The 17910-nt window shown below is 44.4% G+C and overlaps 2 protein-coding genes across 2 annotated transcripts in view; both read right to left on the reverse strand.

Annotated features, from left to right (window-relative positions):
* Positions 1 to 17910, reverse strand: part of LOC102911294 (paired immunoglobulin-like receptor B) — a 160534-nt gene that overhangs the window by 55944 nt on the left and 86680 nt on the right. The window lies entirely within an intron of this gene.
* LOC102924113 (paired immunoglobulin-like receptor B) lies at positions 4552 to 9931 on the reverse strand. The gene is made up of 6 exons (XM_076568501.1): positions 9537 to 9931; positions 7858 to 8574; positions 7340 to 7636; positions 6796 to 7098; positions 6447 to 6497; positions 4552 to 5467 (listed from the first exon to the last, which is right to left on the reverse strand). The coding sequence occupies exons 1-6, from the start codon at positions 9799 to 9801 to the stop codon at positions 5331 to 5333; spliced, it is 1770 nt and encodes a 589-aa protein (XP_076424616.1). The 5' UTR covers positions 9802 to 9931; the 3' UTR covers positions 4552 to 5330.

Raw genomic sequence — 17910 nt, forward strand, 5'->3', positions numbered from 1 at the left:
CTGAAGTTTTACATTTCTCAACCCAACCTGAATTCTGGAGTATGCTCATGTTGATCATGTCTATCCTTACATCCACTTGACAGGATGTGTTTCCTTCTTATATTTAGTTCAGGATTTTTTTTTTTTTTTTTTTTTTTTTTTTTTTTTTTTTTTTTTTGGTTTTTCGAGACAGGGTTTCTCTGTGTAGCTTTGCGCCTTTCCTGGAGCTCACTTGGTAGCCCAGGCTGGCCTCGAACTCACAGAGATCCGCCTGGCTCTGCCTCCCGAGTGCTGGGATTAAAGGCGTGCGCCACCACCGCCCGGCTAGTTCAGGATTTTTTAATCGATCCCTAGACAGGAAGAAAATTTCCACCCGGCTTCATGATGGAAAGAGCAGGCTCCTGTCTTCTCCTAAGGACACCATCAGGCCTGGCTGCACTGACAGAGAAGGCTGTACAGAGAGCTGTGTGGGAGAGAAGAAGGGTGTTCAAATAGCTTCCTCACTTTCTCAGCTGAAATCTCCCCATGCCAGCCCCTGAGGACTTGTGTTTCTCTGTCTCTTATCAATTGTCCACTCCCATCACTGTGCTCTTCAACTTTCTCCCTCCAGGAATCCATCCTTTCCATGCTTATCACCTTCTGGAATCCTCCAGCTGCTCCTGTATCAAGTGTAGACTTCTGACTATTCCTGCTGGACTCACCTTCTACGATAGAATGTCCAGCAGCTCACCGGGGGGCAGAGAGAACAATACAGCTCTGTGCATTATATTGTTTTTCACCCCCCCAGCTGCTCATGGAGCCCAGTAGAAGTCACACTGAGAGAACCCAGTCTCAGCTTTTGTCCAGAGAACACGGGGTTGTCAGTTTCTCTATCTCTGGACATCAGAGAGACACCACGCTGTCAGCCTCTCCAATAGTCTAGTGATGAATTCCTGGAGCCCTTCTGATGCAGTTACCATAGGGTCACCATAGGCAAGAAATGTCCACTGTGGAGAAAGGGTGGGTTCTTTTTAAAATATGTTTTAATGGAAATAGAATTACATCACTTTCCCCTCCATCCCTACTCTTTATCCCCTCCCAGGCACCCTTCCTCCAAAGTCTCACATGCCTCCCACTCTCAAGTATATAACTTCTTTTAATTTCATTATTATTATTATTATTATTATTATTATTATTATTATTATTTGTGTGTACATATGTGTGCACAAATATATAAATACAATCTGCTGAGTCAGTCTGTTTTTGTTGTTTGTGTGTATCATTTCAGATACACACAATTTCAGACACCCTCATCAAGAAAGCCTGTCATTACAGTAAATGGAGGCAGTCATAGAAAATCACAACTGGATACAAGAGTAGAGACCCATGAATTGTGGGGAGTACAACCACATAAGGTACTTCTACATCATAACTCCTGCATCCAGGTTCCAGGGAACATGACAGAAGAGGGTGCAGAAGGATTGTAAGAGTCATAATACCAGGAATTCTTCAAATTCTTCAGCAAAACACTTCCTCTTTCTTTCTTTCTTCCTTTATTTCTACCTTCATTTCTTTCTTTCTTTTTTCCTTTTTCTCTCTCTCTCCCTTCCTTCCTTCCTTCCTTTCTTTTTCTCTCTTTCTCTTTCTTCTCTATCACATTCTTTCTCTCTCATTTTATGTCTCTGTAGGCCTCTCCAAGCCTCCACTTCCCTGTCTCTATCTTCTTAACTCTCTCTCCATTTCTCTCTCTCTCTTTCTCTCTCTCTCTCTCTCTCTCTCTCTCTCTCTCTCTCTCTCTCTCTCTCTCTGTGTGTGTGTGTGTGTGTGTGTCTGTGTGTGTCTGTGTGTATTAGATGCAGCTTGTGTCCTGATCTGAATTTGCCGTGTGGGAAGAATAGGTTTGCTGGGGATAGATTGGCTCTCCTGATTGTGCTCATCAGGAAAGGATTCTGTGACACTGGAGGAAGAAGAGCCTTTGGGATATTATCAGCATGGTGGAAGGTAGGGACCAGAGCAGAAGGATAAAGTGTACTGAGTAAAGGATGAAGTGTGGACAGAGTCCCAGAGTGCTACAGTGGTGCATGAATCAAGAGTATAGACAGATTTCTTGAGTCTTCACTGCACTTGGGCTGTGTTGATGCCCCAGGGTCAGTATCACAACAGCTCAGATTGTGACTGTTTGTGGTTATTATCAGAATGAGAATGGAAGGATGGATAAGCTGAACAAGGCTCTTCACTCCTGAGATTGATTGCATCATTAACCGTGGCCATCACAGATAGTGACAGAGCAGGTTTCCAAAGTTTTGCAAGCCCTAGATGACTCTGGGGAAGCCGACTTCCCTCCTTGCCTGGCCTTGTGATTTCTAACTGGAAATTTCCTTACCCTTCTGACTTCCTCATTTCTGGCACAGGGAGCCCCTCCTACTCCATCCTCTTCTTCCACGCTTCCTGAATGTTTCTTTTCCCTCTGTTACTTTTCTATCTGGACCACACTTCCTGATATCACACTGCAGATAATGTCTCAATGCCCTCATGTGATCAAATTATCTGGCTGCTCTGTAAGGTACAAGAATATCATTTGCTGACTTTTGAACTCAAGATGGTATTTATCTTTGGATACAGTGAGGCAGTGCCCTGTCTTTCAGGGTTAGTGTGAGAATCAACTAGTTCAGTGGCATGCGAAGATTCATATATAGTTTCTAATTTCTGAGCATAAGAATCAGGGTGGGAGAGTACAATGGTTAGTTTTTTCATCTTGAGGTAGACTAAAGTCACCTGTGAAATAGGGAAGCTCACCTGAGGATGTGCTTTGATCAGATTACACTTTAGTCATGTCTGTTGGCCCTTCCTGATTAATGAGTCTAAGAGACATCAGAACCTGATGCTACCCTCTCAGAGGACAACACATGGAAGCAAAGTGTGGGAATCCTGACTTGGTCACTTGTACCTGATTCCAGAAAGTACTTTGCTGACTTAGGTATAGGAGGAGGGTCTATAATTTCACAGATACTGGGCATCTTTGCTGGATCCAATCAGCCCTTTCTCTTCTGGTTCACTTTGGTGTTGCTCATTCCTTCCCCGACAGCTTCATGTGGAAGTGGCTGAACTATTAGGGAGTATTGGTATTGGTTGAATATAGGACAATCATTTCTTCCCTGAGGCAGAGACAATAGATTCTGCTCATGCTTTCATTAGCAACCTGTTCCCCTCACCACCTTGCATAACTTCCTGTAAACTAGTGTTGTGCACAGAGTAGAAAGGACCTTAGAGTGTCTAGGCTGGGTGGTGTCATGTAGCACGCCAGTTCCTTGTACATCTCCCATTGACCTCCAATGTAGTAACTATCAGAGTATCAATGTCTACATTTATTTTAGGCATCATGTTTCTGGACCAGGACATATCTCCTCCCTCCATGGGCCTCCAAGATTCAGACAAATGTCTGACAGGTCCAGGTAACATTTTCCATGAGGACAGAGTGAGGTGGTGTATTGATGGGGTGGACAAGTGTAGTCTCCTAGGGCCTGCTCAGCTGCTAGTTCTGGTGGCTCATTCTTTTAAACTCAGACTTCTGAGGCAGAGGAAGGTAGATATCTGTAAGATTAAGAACAACCAGGTCTTCATAGTGAGTTACAGGACAGTTATGACTCTGCAGAGTGACTTTGTCTTGAAAAAAACCAATAACACACCAAAAAGCAAAAAGGATCTGCTTATGTAGAGAGAGAAATTGAGTACAGGCTACCTAATTAACTGGATATTTAGGTCTAGAGAATGGAATTTGTAAGCTAATCCATGCTGTAAAGATGGCATCACCTAATTGTAAATCAAGAAAAAGAAATTAGAAGAAACAAATTATAGGCTAAAACCTCCCATGAACACAGATGCAAAATCTACAAAAATATCATTCTTGCAACCTGTAGAGACAGTCCCGAAGAGCAAGTAATCTGTGGCATCATATTCATGAGACTTTGCTAAGTATTTTACAATGTTAACAATGTAAAAAACATTGACTAAATGTGAGTTTTTAGATGATATCCTGCTGTTAGCCATGAGTATGTGTTATAAAATGAAAGGAACACCTCCTGAAAAAGTAGAATTTATCCATTCATGTAAATTCCATCCAACAATGTAAAGCATATGGTATTAATGATAGTAACAGGGTTAAAATAAAAAACATATATAATGGAGGCAGTTTTTGATGAAGAGTTAGTATTTGTGAGGTGCCACAGCCATTTATCATGAACAGTCACAGGAAATTAGTCACAGAGACCCCCAGAGTCAGACTAATTAATGTATCAAATACCAATGTTATTATCATACTGAATTGTGAAAAAGTAGAAATTTTTCATTAAGTCACCTCTCTTCACACATTTTCAGCTTTGTACTTAAAGACTTAGCTAATACAGAAACAGAAGTATAGGGTGTATGTGTGTGTGTGTGTGTGTGTGTGTGTGTGAGAGAGAGAGAGAGAGAGAGAGAGAGAGATATGCCACTGTCATTGTGTGAACATAACATGATTGTCTATGTAGAAATTATTAATCATTTTATGATAAGTCTTCCTAGCAAGGTGAATCTGGGATGACTGATCTGCAAGCCAATTGCTTTTTCATATATGAGAAATAGGCATTAGAAAATGAAATGAAAAACACCAATTTCATTCAGGGCTCACCACCCTCACACCTATCATGTTACTTTGCTGTTGTGAAGGTTTCTTTGATGGGGTTATTTACAGTGGTTAGCAATTGCTACAAATCAGAAATTTGTGTTAAGAAAACACTGTCCAAGTCCTGCCCACACTGTCTTGTGGGACAGTCCATATTCCATCAGTGTGGTAACATTGGCTTTATATTTCAATAGAAACCCCATGAAGAACATGTGTTGAAGACTGAAAGGATGGAGGGTCACAAGGAGAGTTTTGAGACATCATAGGCAGAGTGACTTTGAATTCTGGGCTCTAACTTTTCTTTTCTTTTTTTGTTATTGAGGTACATTCTTTATTTCTAGTTCAATAGAGTGACACTTCTGCCATAGAGAATGTGACAATTTATTAAAATGGAAAATGACACATGGGGAGGGTGAAAAATGTACAGAAATGAGCTAAGCCAGGCAGATGGGAAAGGACATACCTTCAATATATAGGTCAATAAAGGTAAGTCAGCAAACACCACAATAGGTGGAGGGATGTAAACTCACTTGCTGAGGAAGGATCTCATCACACCCAAGGTTATCTCTGCACCCAAAACACATTCACTCCCTGGACATTCTCTCTCCAGTTCCTCAGTGTAAGAACTGGATTTTCTTACAGAATTCTTGGGATCATCACATTTATTTCCCAGACTCTGGAACCTTGAGAGATGTACTTCTTTCTTCTCTGATTACTTCTCAGCTGCACGTTGGGCCCGCCTCTGGCTGCCCCAAGCCTCAAAGACCAGAATCCCAAGGACTGTGAGGATCATGGCAGCAAACCCCATCCTGATGAGATTCTCCACTGTGTGATCCTGGATCTCTGAGGCTGTGGTTGTGGACAAAGAAGTTACAGAGGTTACTGATGTTCAAATTTCCTCAAGATAACTATATGTTCCCAAGATAACTAAATGTCCACCCAGGTCCCCTGCCTTACTTTGACAAAACCTGGAGCCTCTGTTTCCAATGTTATGACTTTAAATTTTCTTTGTCTAACTGTGTTGGGTTTAGGCATGTTCTGGGATGGACTGAAAATCTCAACTGATTCTGAGAACAGAAGAAGAGAAATAGGATGTGTGCATGCTTGAGAGAGCTGCAGGGTGTTTCTTCTGCATTCTACTTTCATTTATTGTAAATTCCAATAATTCTTATCCTAAAAGCTCATGAAGTCTTGAATGAATCTTTTCACTGTTATAGCTGGGCTCCCTCTCTTATTTTTTAAAAATACATTTATTTATTTGTTTGTTTGTTTATGTTATATCCCAGCTACAGTTCCCGCCACTCTTCTCAGTCACTCCTCCTCAGTTCCTCTGTTCTCACTCTTGAATCCACTCCTCCTTTTCTGTTTAGGAAAGGGCAAGTCTCCCATGAGTATCAACAACACATGATGTATAGTCAAGGTAAGACTGAGCACTTCCCCATGCATTAAGGTAGGGTTGTGGTATTGTATTCCCCCGAATATTGTGCATGCTAATAAACTTATCTGGGTTCAGAGACAGAGCAGCCACAATATTAAGGTTCTTATGACAAATTCTATTTGGTAGGGTTGAGCTATGGATGTGGATCTGTTTTGAACAGAAAAAAAAAACATAGCAGGATTTGTACTTACTCCACCAAGGCTGCCTCTTACCATAGATACACCATGAGTCATAAATAAACTGAGAGTAACTGAACTCTCTTTTGGGATCTCTGTTCACTCCCACATGCATAAGCTGAAGTGACAGTGAAATGAGAACTTTTCTGGCCTAATAGCCAGGAGCTCCATGAGTATGTAACACACTACATGCACTGAAGTGCCTGATACTCACCTGCTGTTGACATGGGCCTTGAGGGTGGCAGGCTGGAAGTTCCAAAGGATCCTAGGAAAATGAACAAGAGGAGAATAAGAGTTAGGTGAATATTCAGGGAACTGCCTCTGCTAACTATTCAACATCTGCTATGAAACATCCCCATGATCTTCATGCTGTCTGCCCCAAACCTAGATTTCAATAGAGGATGGAGTGGACACCATTTGTGGAACCTGTGCTGGCATCTATTTCTTTAGATAAGAAAATGCCTTCTGACTAACCTTCCTATTGTCCCCTTAATCCCACCCAATTCAAGGACTCTCTTACGGTTTGGATTTTATGTCACTCTGGGGGGTCATGGTCACCTCACCTAAGACAGTGAGCTCCACAGGGGCACTGGCATGTGACAAGAGGTAGGGAGATGAGTCTTGAGATCCATAGCACCTGTAGGTGCCTGAGATGTCAGAGGTCACAGCACTCATGGAGAATTCTGCCTGGAACTCCTGAACTTGAAACTTTGATTTTAGTGGCTGGGGTTGGTGGGCTGCTCCCTCCTTGGACAGAATGAAAGTGTCCACCTGGTCTGTTGACTGACACAGCAGGGTCACGTTGTCTCCAGAGTGTACTGTGGAGTTAGGCTTCACTGAGAGGGAAGGACTGAAGGGAAGCTGTCCTAAAGAGAAGAGGGGGGATGAGAGGCTGCCTTCAATTTTCTGAGCTGAGATATCATCTCATCTGTGCTGAGCTCCTGGGACTCTGTATCTTTTCTCTGCCTGAGGCCCTCTTTTGCTCCTCCATCTCTCCCTCTGTTCCTGCCAGGTGTCTGTCCCTCAAACCATCCATCACCTCCTTTACTCCCCTATGGGAGCCCATGTACAGGTTTGGTACTTGTGAGACTCCATTTAGCTGCTCACCTGTGATCAGGATGTCCAGGGGGTCACTGGAGGCTGACCACTCAGAGGAGAGGTTGTGTGCACCATAGCATCTGTACTGGCCTGTGATAGAACTTCTCACAGGGCCCAGTATGAAGCTGGCCATGGAGAGGCCAGCCTGGGTCCACTGGCCACCATACTGAGTGAAGTCAGCTCCTCCCAACTTGTACAGAACAAATCTGTCATAGTTGATATCAGAGCAACACTGCAGGGTGAGGGTCTTTCCAGGGTCCAGGATCTGGCCTTGATGAGTCAGCAATGAGGGCTTCTTGGAGAGGCCTAAAGGATGGTGACAGGGTAGTGATTGAGGGGCTGGTGGTTTTTTACCACTTATCCCTGCCCATCGCCTGGGCACATGTCACTGCTTCTTTTTAGGAGTCAGACTCTGTCTCAGCCACCAGGTTATTCATTTGTCACTGTCTACCTGCAATTACCCAGTGCAACAGGTCCATGACAGGTCAATTACCCAGTGCAACAGGTCAATGATGGGGCTGGCTCACCTGAGATGTGTATTTCCAGGGGTTCACTGGGTACTGACCAAAGCTGTGGGGTATGGTTGTAGTAACCGTAACATCTGAATGTCCCTCTGTGGTCTGTTGTTACATGATCTATAGAGAACAAAGCTTGCCACTGCCTAATACTGTGTATATACTGTGTGTTCTGAGAGCTGAGGAACTTCTGATCTTCCTTGGTGAGAACTAGTTTTTCATATCCCTCCCATGAGACACACTGGAGAGTGATATTCCCTCCTGAAGTCACCACAGGGCTGGACAGGGATGACAGCCTTGGTTTAATGTTATAGATTCCTAGGAGAAAAGGAGGCAGCCTGTTACATGGGCTTACACAGCCTCCATGTTTTCCAGGACTAGGCTGAGGGAGGGCAATATTCCTGAGAGCAGAGCATGGGGCTGAGACCCTGACTGTCCCCTCACCTGTCAACACCAGTTCCAGGGTGTCACTGGGCTCTGACCAGCCAGCTGAGCTGTAACAATAACAGCGATATTGTCCCCCATGTTGCTGTGTCACAGAAGGGATGGAGAACTTGGCCTTGTTCCCAGGATTCTCTGGGGTCTGTGTGCCCCAGGGTTTTTGGCTTCCCTCTTTATGCAGAACACATATTTCTGCATCCAGGTTCCCCTGACACCAGATGGTCATGTGACTTCCTGATGTAACCACAGAGCCTGGCTCAGCTTTCATTGTGGGTTTGTGGAGAGTCCCTGCAAGGACGTAGGACATAAGGAAGTGTGTGTATCTGACAGTGGCATGGAGAAAGTCTCACTTGTGGATGGCACTAATATTTTCTTTTAGTTAATTCTTCTGTCATACTATACATCCCAACAGCAGCCTCTGACCTCCCCTCTCCCCCAGATCCGCTGCTCTTCTATTTCCCATTTAGAAGAAAAGAGGCTTCCCAGTGATGTTAACTGAACTGGCATAACAGCATGTAAGAAGACTGGACACACCCTCGTATTAAGGCTGCACAAGGCAACCCAATAGGAGGGAAAAAGATCCCCTGTGCAGACAAGAGTCAGAGATTTCCTTACTCCCATTGTTATGAGTCTAACAAAAACCCCAAGCTAGCCATGTGATGCTGGTGCACGCCTTCAATCCCAGCACTCAGGAGACAGATGCAGGGAGATCTCTGTGAGTTCAAGGCCAGCCTGCTCTACAGAGTGAGTTCCAGGATAGACAGGGCTACATAGTGAAACTCTAAAAAAATACAAACCAAAAAAGAACCCAAGGTAAAACACCACAGCATTGTGCAGAGGGCCTAGGGAAGACCCGTGCAGGCTCTGTGGTTGCTGTTTCAGTCTCTGTGACCCCTCAAGATCGTTGCATAGTTCATTCTGTGGGCCGTGTTCTCCTGGTGTCCTCAACCATTGTGGTTTCTACAAGACTTCCTCCCTCTCTTCTCTGGGGTATTCTGAGCTGTTTTGGATGGCACATGAGTTCATCCAGGATAACAGAAGGCCCCATAAAGATTCTTCTCTGTCCAGGACCTCCTGGGCTTTGCTGTCACTGTCTGCCTTGGATTCTGTATCTTGTATCCCATTCTCTACCATGCTCTGTTGTCAGAGGGCCCAGGAGCCCTGGCTCCTCACACACACCACATACCAAGACCTCCCTGAGCATCTGTATCTTTTCAGCATCATTCTAGGGAGAGGCTGCGGTTCCTCACCTGAGACCAAGAGCTCCAGGGGCTCACTAGGTTCTGACCACAACTGTGGTCTATATTTGTTAAAGCTGTAGCATCTGAATGTCCACCTTTGGTTGGAAGTCACAGGGCCCACAGAGAACAGGGCCTGGAACTGTCTAGTATAGAAGTTATACTGTGAGTCCAGTGTCCAGAACAGCCTCTGTGGTCCTTCCTTCATCAGTATGAACCTGTCATATTGCTGCCATGAGGCACACTGGAGGGTGACATTTTCTCCTTCAGTCACCATAGGGATGGGCCTTGCTGACAGGCTGGATTTACTGTAGGCTCCTGGTTGAGAAGGAGGAATCAGTTAAATGTATCAGGTCTCATTATCCTTCAGAGCTATGAGGTGGGGAGGGCACCCTTAAGAGCAGACTCACTTCTTGACCATGAAGCCTGAGGCTGGGGACCTTGTGCATTCTCTCACCTGTCACCACCAACTCCAGGGCGTCACTGTACTCTGACCATCCATCACGAGTCTGATATTGACAGTGATATTGTCCTGCTTGGTGATGGGTTATTTTTGAGATTGAGAATTCAGCCTTGTTCTTAGGATTCTGTGGATTCTCTGTGTGCCTTAGATATTGGTACCCATCTCTGTAGAGTCTGTATACTTTGGCTCCTGTGGTCCCCTCACATAAAAAGGTCACTGTAGTCTTCATGTAGACCACAGAGTCTGGCTGTACTGTGAGGACAGGTTTAGGGAGGGCCCCTGCAAGGAACAGAACATCTAGGACCCAGGGCAGCCAGCCTCAGATTGCAGCTCCCAACCCCAACCCTCCAGCCATGCCCAGGGGCAGCACACATATGTTGTTCTCCCTCCTCACTGCCCAGGCATGGCTGCAGGAATGATGAGAAGTGAAGGTCAGGACATCTGCAGACACTCACTCACCTGCCAGTACTTGGGTCCCCAGGTCCAGAGTCAGTCCTGGAAGAGAATTCCCTGTGAGAGGTTTGTCCCTGAAGCTTGAGCAGGTCCTCCCCTCTACAGAACCTCCTGAGACCCTGGGGTTTCCTGATGGGCCAGTGCTGGGATGTGGGGCAGCATCAACCCTAGACCACAGTATCCCCTCCCCATCTCCACATCTCACCCAGACGGAGCAGGGCTGTGAAGGTGAAGGTCATGGCATCTCCTCCAAGAGGCTGCAACTGTGCTCATGGGCAGAACTACAGAGACTGGAGGGACAGGAGACACAGGGTGTGGTCTCTGGAGGCAGGACACTCCCCATGACATGGTTGTACTGGAGCAGCCCCACAGGAAGGGGAAGTGCCCTCCTCAGGCACCAGGCTCTGACATCGCCAAGGCTGGTGCTAGATTAGGTTGTAGACTCTGCAACCAATTCTTTGTCTGTTTCATCTGTCCTCATCTTTGTTTGTGCCAATTGGAACTGATAAACTGACAGACATGCCTGAATATTACACATAAGAAACACAAATTTACATATGGGTTTGCTTTATTCCTTTCACACTTTTTATGTGAAATACTTCTTCGCATTCAAAATGTTTAAAGGTTTCTGTGAAGAGTCTCACTGTGTACATCTGCATGCAATGAAATTTACAATCCTCTTCCTCATAGTCTCAATGCTGGCTTACAAATGTGTATCTCCATTTTGGTTTTTTGTTCATTTTTGGTGTGTGTAGTTTTCATTACAACCTTAAATTACACTTGTTTATTTATTAAAGCTTAATTTTTAAAATTGCAATCCTTTAATAATAATAAATTACATTTATTTTCTTCCTTATGTGTGTATATTCGCATGTGCCACAGCACACATACAGAGGTCAGATTTCTTCTGAAGGCAGATTTCTGCTTGCACAATGTAGATCAGAGTCAGGGCTGAAGTTGGTAGCAGCACTTATATACTGGTTCATGTTGCTAGCCCAAAATTAACATCATCACTTTCTTTGGTCCTTCTGCTTCAGTCAAGAAATAATATTCATTGGGTCCCGAGTGTCTTGGGCCAAACAAGGTCTAAGCATTATTTGACTTTCTGGGAGAAATGTGGTGATACTTTGTTTGTACTCTAATAAACAAAGCTTGCCTCAAGATCAGAGGGCAAAGCCAGTCACTAGTTAACCACAGAGTCCAGGCAGAGGTGGCAAACAACTTTAATCCCAGCATGTGGGTTCTCACGCCTGTGATCTCAGTACTCAGGAGGCACTCATGCACTGGGGCTGGGGTAGAGAGAGGAACTGATATGGCTGGGCAGAGAGAAGAGTATAAAGCAGGAGGAGACAGAAGCTCAGCCCTTTTGAGGATTCAGTAGAGGTAAGAACTCTGTGGTGGTTGTGGCTTGCTCTTTGGTCTCTCTGATATTTCAGCATTTACCCTGATATCTGGCTCTGAGTTTTTATTAAGACCAATTAGAATTTTTTCTTCAGAGCACAGGTTGGTGATATGGCCACCCTTCTTCTTAAGGCAGATGACCACACAGGGCTACGTGTGTGGGCAGCACTTGTGGGCAGCAGTGCACAGCCTTGCTACAGTTGTATTTATGGAGAAACTGGCAAAGGGATGGATTTTTGATGCCACCACACAGGCACAGCACCAGATCAAGGGTGGGACTCTTTGTGGACCTTGCTGTTGGGCAGGGTGCAGCCACCCTCCATCTGATGGCATAAATACCAGCCACTACTGCTCAGATGGGATTCTGTCCTTGTCTTGGATCTTAGCCTTGCCATTCTTGATGGAATCACACACTGAGCTGGACCTTGAAGGTCTTGGTCTCACCCTTCTGGACTTTGCCAAAGACCTGTATGCTGGTGTCTGTTTGGATGCCTAGTTGAAGAGAATGAGGGCTCAGTAAAAATATTTTATTTCCCTTTTTTAGTGCTAGGGATTGATGGAAGGGCCTCCAATATTCTACTAACATTGAGCCATAATCCACCCTGAGCTATTTCTGATCTTACTTTCAATTTTCTTCATATGCTATCTTTTTCTTTTCTTTTCTTTTTTTCTTCTTTTTTTTTTGGTTTTTCGAGACAGGGATTCTCTGGCTTGTTTTTTGGAGTGTAGTACAAAAGCTAGTAGCTTTGTGCCTTTCCTGGAACTGGCTTTGTAGACCAGGCTGGTCTGGAACTCACAGAGATCCACCTGCTTCTGCCTCCCGAGTGCTGGGATTAAAGGTGTGCACCATCACCGCCTGGTGCTATCTTTTTCTTATCCTTATGGATTAAATTATTTTTGCTGATTTGAGACAGGCTCTCTCTGTGGAGCCTTTGCTGTCCTGGAGCTGTTTGTATAGACCAGGCTGGGCTGGAACTCACAGAAATTCTCCTTACTCTAATTCCAAGTGTTTGGATTAAAGATGTTGTCCACCTCACCTGGTGATGGGTTTAATATCTTAATTGTTTGAAAATGCCCTATCAGTATGTATTGTGTTTTGATGGAATCTACCCTCCCTCCCCTTCCCTTGTCCCTCACCGTCCCTTGCTGGTTCCCTCCTCACTGACCTGATTTTCTTTTTGATTCCTTCTGTGACCTGTTAGTTGTCAAAAATCCACTGCCTTTCCTTACACACCTAACTTTCTGTTCTCTTCCTCCCATGCAGCTCAATTTGTGCTTCCCATAGTCTTGGTCATATTATCAGGGTAGACACCATTAAAGAAAACTGACTTTCCCTCTCCCAGTACACCTCAGTTGCCAATAGCTCTTCATCTCTGGGTGGGATTTTGTCCCCAACTCACATCTCCATACTCGATTTGTTCTGCACTGATATTACATAGGATTTATAGATGTCAACACAACTACTGTAGCTCAGATGTTCAATTGTTCTGCAGTGCCCAAAAAAGTGTACATTGTCATCATCCATCAGACCTAGGTCTTAAAAATTTTCAACCTCCTTTTCAGTAATGATCCTATGCTAGGAATATGTCACACGGGGAAAATTGTCTAACCCAACATCACTCAAAGGATGGTCCACGGCACAAACATGTCCTGTTTATCACATACAGAATGGGATAGAGGTCACTGAGTATTCTCCCAGTTTTGTTTCTGAGCCCAAAAGACTTCCTTAATTTCCTTTTTGTATCAATGTCAATATGAATAATTACCATCTTGTATGTCTGCCTGTGTATGTCCTTTACTACAACAGAAAAGAGCTCAGTTGGTAGTGTACTTGTTGTGTGACATTCTTAGATGTCTGTCTGGGTTTCAATCACAGTACTGCATAAATCTGATATTGTGGCTGAAGCTTTGACTTCAGCATTCAAGAGGCAGAGCTAAGAGTATAGAGAGTTTAAGAAAACTCTTACTATGCAGTGAATTTGGTGTCAGCCTGGGCTATATCAAGACCTATCTTCTACAAGGAAAGAAAAAGTCCCCTAGAGTATGGGATGAACATGATCAAATACATTTTATGCATGTAATTATCTTCATAGAAATAATGACAATATATTTACTATAAAGCCCACACACTGTGGATATGTTCCAAGTATTTCATCACATCCATTTCTTTTTTTAATTTAATTTAATTTAATTTGTTTTATTTTACAATACTATTCAGTTCTACATAACAGCCACAGATTCCCTTGTTCTCTCCCTTCCTGACCCCTCCCCTTCCCCCCAGCCAACCCCCCATTCCCACCTCCTCCAGATCAAGGTCTCCCCTGAGGACTGGGATCAACCTGATAGACTCAGTCCAGGCAGTTCCAGTCCCCTCCTCCCAGATTGAGCCAAGCGTCCCTGCATAAGTCCCAGGTTTCAAACAGCTAGCTCATGCAACGAGCCCAGGACCTGGTACCACTGCCTAGATGCCTCCCAAACAGATCAAGCCAATCGACTGTCTCACCTATTCAGAGGGCCTGATCCAGTTGGGGGCCCCTCAGCCTTTGGTTCATAGTTCATGTGTTTCCATTTGTTTGCTTATTTGTCCCTGTGCTTTATCCAACCTTGGTTTCAACAATTCTCACTCATATAAACCCTTCTCTTTCTCACTAATTAGACTCCCAGTGCTACACCTGGGGCCTAGCTGTAGATGTCTGCATCCAGATTCCTCAGTCCTTGGATGGGGTTTCGGGCCAACTGTTAGGGTGTTTGGCCATCCCATCACCAGAGTAGGTCAGTCTAGGCTGTCTCTCGACCATTGCCAGCAGTCTTTTGACATCACATCCATTTCTAAGGGGATATTCCTATCCTAGCATCTGAATCTTTGCACCCCTGTTAGTGGTCATGTTCGGCATGTCACATGGATATAGTGTCTCTTTCCTGTTGATTTTATAAGCAGCTGTTTTTCATGACCTGAGAAGAAGTGATGGGGCATGCCATTTGAACCAGTCAGGGTTTCACTGAGTGTTGTTGTGAGCTCATAATTACCTACCTCCACGAATCATTGTCGGTGAGGAGCAGTGCTGCCCTCTCCTGGTTGTGTACCGGTAGTTCCCACAGAACATTTGCTTCTGTCCTGTATTCTGGCGTGTTAGCACCAGGGCTTTGCTCTGCCATTTGTGATTGTTATCTTTTGTGTTCTCTACCCTCTGTTTGAAGTATGTAAATCTTATCTGAGTTCTTCCCAAAAGGTTCAAACCTATACGTAACTTGGTTGTAGTGGGTATCAGAAAATCGAGATATCCTGGGCCTGAGAATGGTTTGGCATTTGTCTTGTCTGGAAAGCTTCAGATAAAAGGTTTTGGAATGGGGAAATTGACTTGCTGTAGCGGTAACGCCCGCGTCACTGCTAACCGTTCACCACGTCTGAGCGAAGGGCTGCGGATTAAAAAATAGAGACAAAAGACAGCGAGTCATTCGTACGTTTGGATGTCGAATGCCGTTTATTGAAAGAGGGGAGAAACCTTAAATACGTACAGGCTTACAGCACAAATGGAGGAACCCCCGGAGGGCAGAAGTTCGCTGTCAATGGTCTACATTCCAGACTCAATGTTAGTTAACGCCCAAAATGCAGGATACACAACAAGGTACTTCCCTCAAGCATTCAGAAGGGTGGATACCGGCAGGGAATCCGAATAGGGAGGAATTCTGATCAAGGTCAAGCAAGCAAGGCCACAGCCACTCCCAGTCGGGGGCCAGGGCCCATGGCGCCCACAGTTCCCCCCTTTTTATTAAATGAGCTTCTGACTTAGGTTGCGTGGGACCAGCAGACCACCTTACCCATCATAGAGACACTTGCCCAGGCCACACAAGTGCTCTGTCTTAGGTTGGTGGCAGCCGCCCAAGCATTACCCGTCTCTGAATACTCATTATCATACAGACTCAACCATGTGAGCTGTAGAGTGACTGCTGCCAAAGATCTCAAAGTGGCACTGGGCTTGCAATCTGTGTGACACAGAAAAGACCAACAGAAGTCCGAACCCACCCATAGCCAGGAGGCTAAAGGCAATTGAACCACTCCCTTCTAAAACGAGCCTTGCTGTAAATAGGAGTCCTTGTAAGGTGGTATCCCATAAGCAAATGGAACTTGAGTTTTAATAATTTTCTACAACTTTCAAAGCCAATTATAATGTATAAAAGTGGAATCAAATTTGTCATGCCCAATAAGAAGAAAGATTAACTAACTGTGGTAGCTACTTTTGCTGCCAGGGTCTCCATTGTGCTAGCTGTAGTAACCAATTATGAAATAGCAATCCCAGAAACAATAGCAGCAGTGACCACCACTGCTATAACAGCAACAACGGCAACAGCGATGTCAGAGTCTCTTCTGGAGCGTGTGAGCATCATCTGTGTCTAGCTGCCACGGTCCACTGGCATGGACACGGCTCCAGGAACACGAACCACCAAGGCCCATTTTTCTTGATCCCAGCACTACTTAGGCTGGCAGGTCTGCAAGAGAACAACTGAGAAACAAAGAAAACAGAAAACAAAAACAGCAAACAAGGAGTAGAACTAATGGCCTCAATAATGGCTACATTTAGGCTCACAAATTTTGAGGTATCTTCAGAAAGGCTAGATGAATTTCAGGAGGCAAATAAATGTTGCACAGAGCCATTCCTGAAAAGTAGGTACTACACCAGCTTGAGGGGGGTTGCAAAATGCGAAAAGCTTAGCTGGCTTGCTACTGTTAGCAAATGAAGTTCATTGACCTTCAGAGTTATCCTTAATCTCCAAGGTGTGGTACATTCTCAATGTTTTTTGAAAAAAGTTACCATACATTACCTTCTGAGGAATCCAACCACATGGCTACAGTTCCTAGGCTTAGAATAATGTTTGCCAAGGCTGGCCGTATTGGGCTCTCAATCCCCATCGGCATCAGAAGGGGAGAGTTTTTTACGAAGGCCCAATAGGTCTCTGCCATGTTGGGATTCAGCAGCAGCCACAGGGTGCACACAGCGTTCAGGAACCCAAAGAGGAATTTCATTGTCCTGCGGAAAGACACAAACAGATCCCCGGGCCCATACCAACACCGGATCGGGTCCCCTCCAAGTGCCAGTAAAAAGATCTTTTCATCACACCAGAGGATGATTTGCAACAGGAGCCCTCCAGTGCTTATCTGCAGCAGATACTCCAGCAGAATCCACCGATAAAAATTTTAAAATATATAACAAGGGAAAGAATAGAATGTGGAGAGGAGAGATGAGCCCCTAGCTCCCCCCTTTTTACTTTAGTAATATAAGTTTTTAAGGTACAATGGCAGCGTTCTAATATAGCCTGTCCTTGAGGATTATAAGGAATACCAGTCTTATTAACAATAGAAAAATCTTGGCAGAATTTTGAAAATCCCGTACTACTGTAGGCGGGACCATTATCAGTTTTTATGTATTTTGGCACTCTCATGTAAGCAAAAGCATGAAAACAATGATTTTTTACATCCTTAACCTTTTTCCCTGAATGGACAGAAGCAAAAATTAGAGAAGAATATGTATCAATAGACACATGGACATATTGTAATTTTTCAAAGGAAGGCACGTGTGTGACGTCCATCTGCCACACATGATTAGGTAAAAGTCCTCGAGGATTGACTCCCAAATGAGGAACAGGTAAAAATTTTACACAACTAGGGCATGATTTAACTATCTGGATGGCTTGTTTCCGGGTTATGCCTGTATGATAACGGAGAGATCCAGCATTAAGATGATAACGCTGATGTAACTGAGTAGCCTTATCAAAGGCAGAACAGACTAATGTGACAGCCATACGAGTAATGGCGTCAGCCCTCTGATTACCTTCACTTAGAGGTCCAGGCAATTGAGTATGAGCTCTAATATGGCCCACATAAAGGTTATGTGAGCGAGACCATATAAGTCCTTGTACTTGTAATAAGTATTTATGAATGGAAGAAATGGATGGTATGTAGGCTGTTGTTTCCAAAGGCATAATGGCATGTGCCACATATTGACTATCAGTATAAATATTTACACTCTCATCAGAAAACATCTGTAAAGCAAGCAACAGCGCCTGCACCTC

Source organism: Peromyscus maniculatus, chromosome 1 (genome assembly GCF_049852395.1).
Source record: "Peromyscus maniculatus bairdii isolate BWxNUB_F1_BW_parent chromosome 1, HU_Pman_BW_mat_3.1, whole genome shotgun sequence".
Taxonomy (NCBI): Eukaryota; Metazoa; Chordata; class Mammalia; order Rodentia; family Cricetidae; genus Peromyscus; species Peromyscus maniculatus.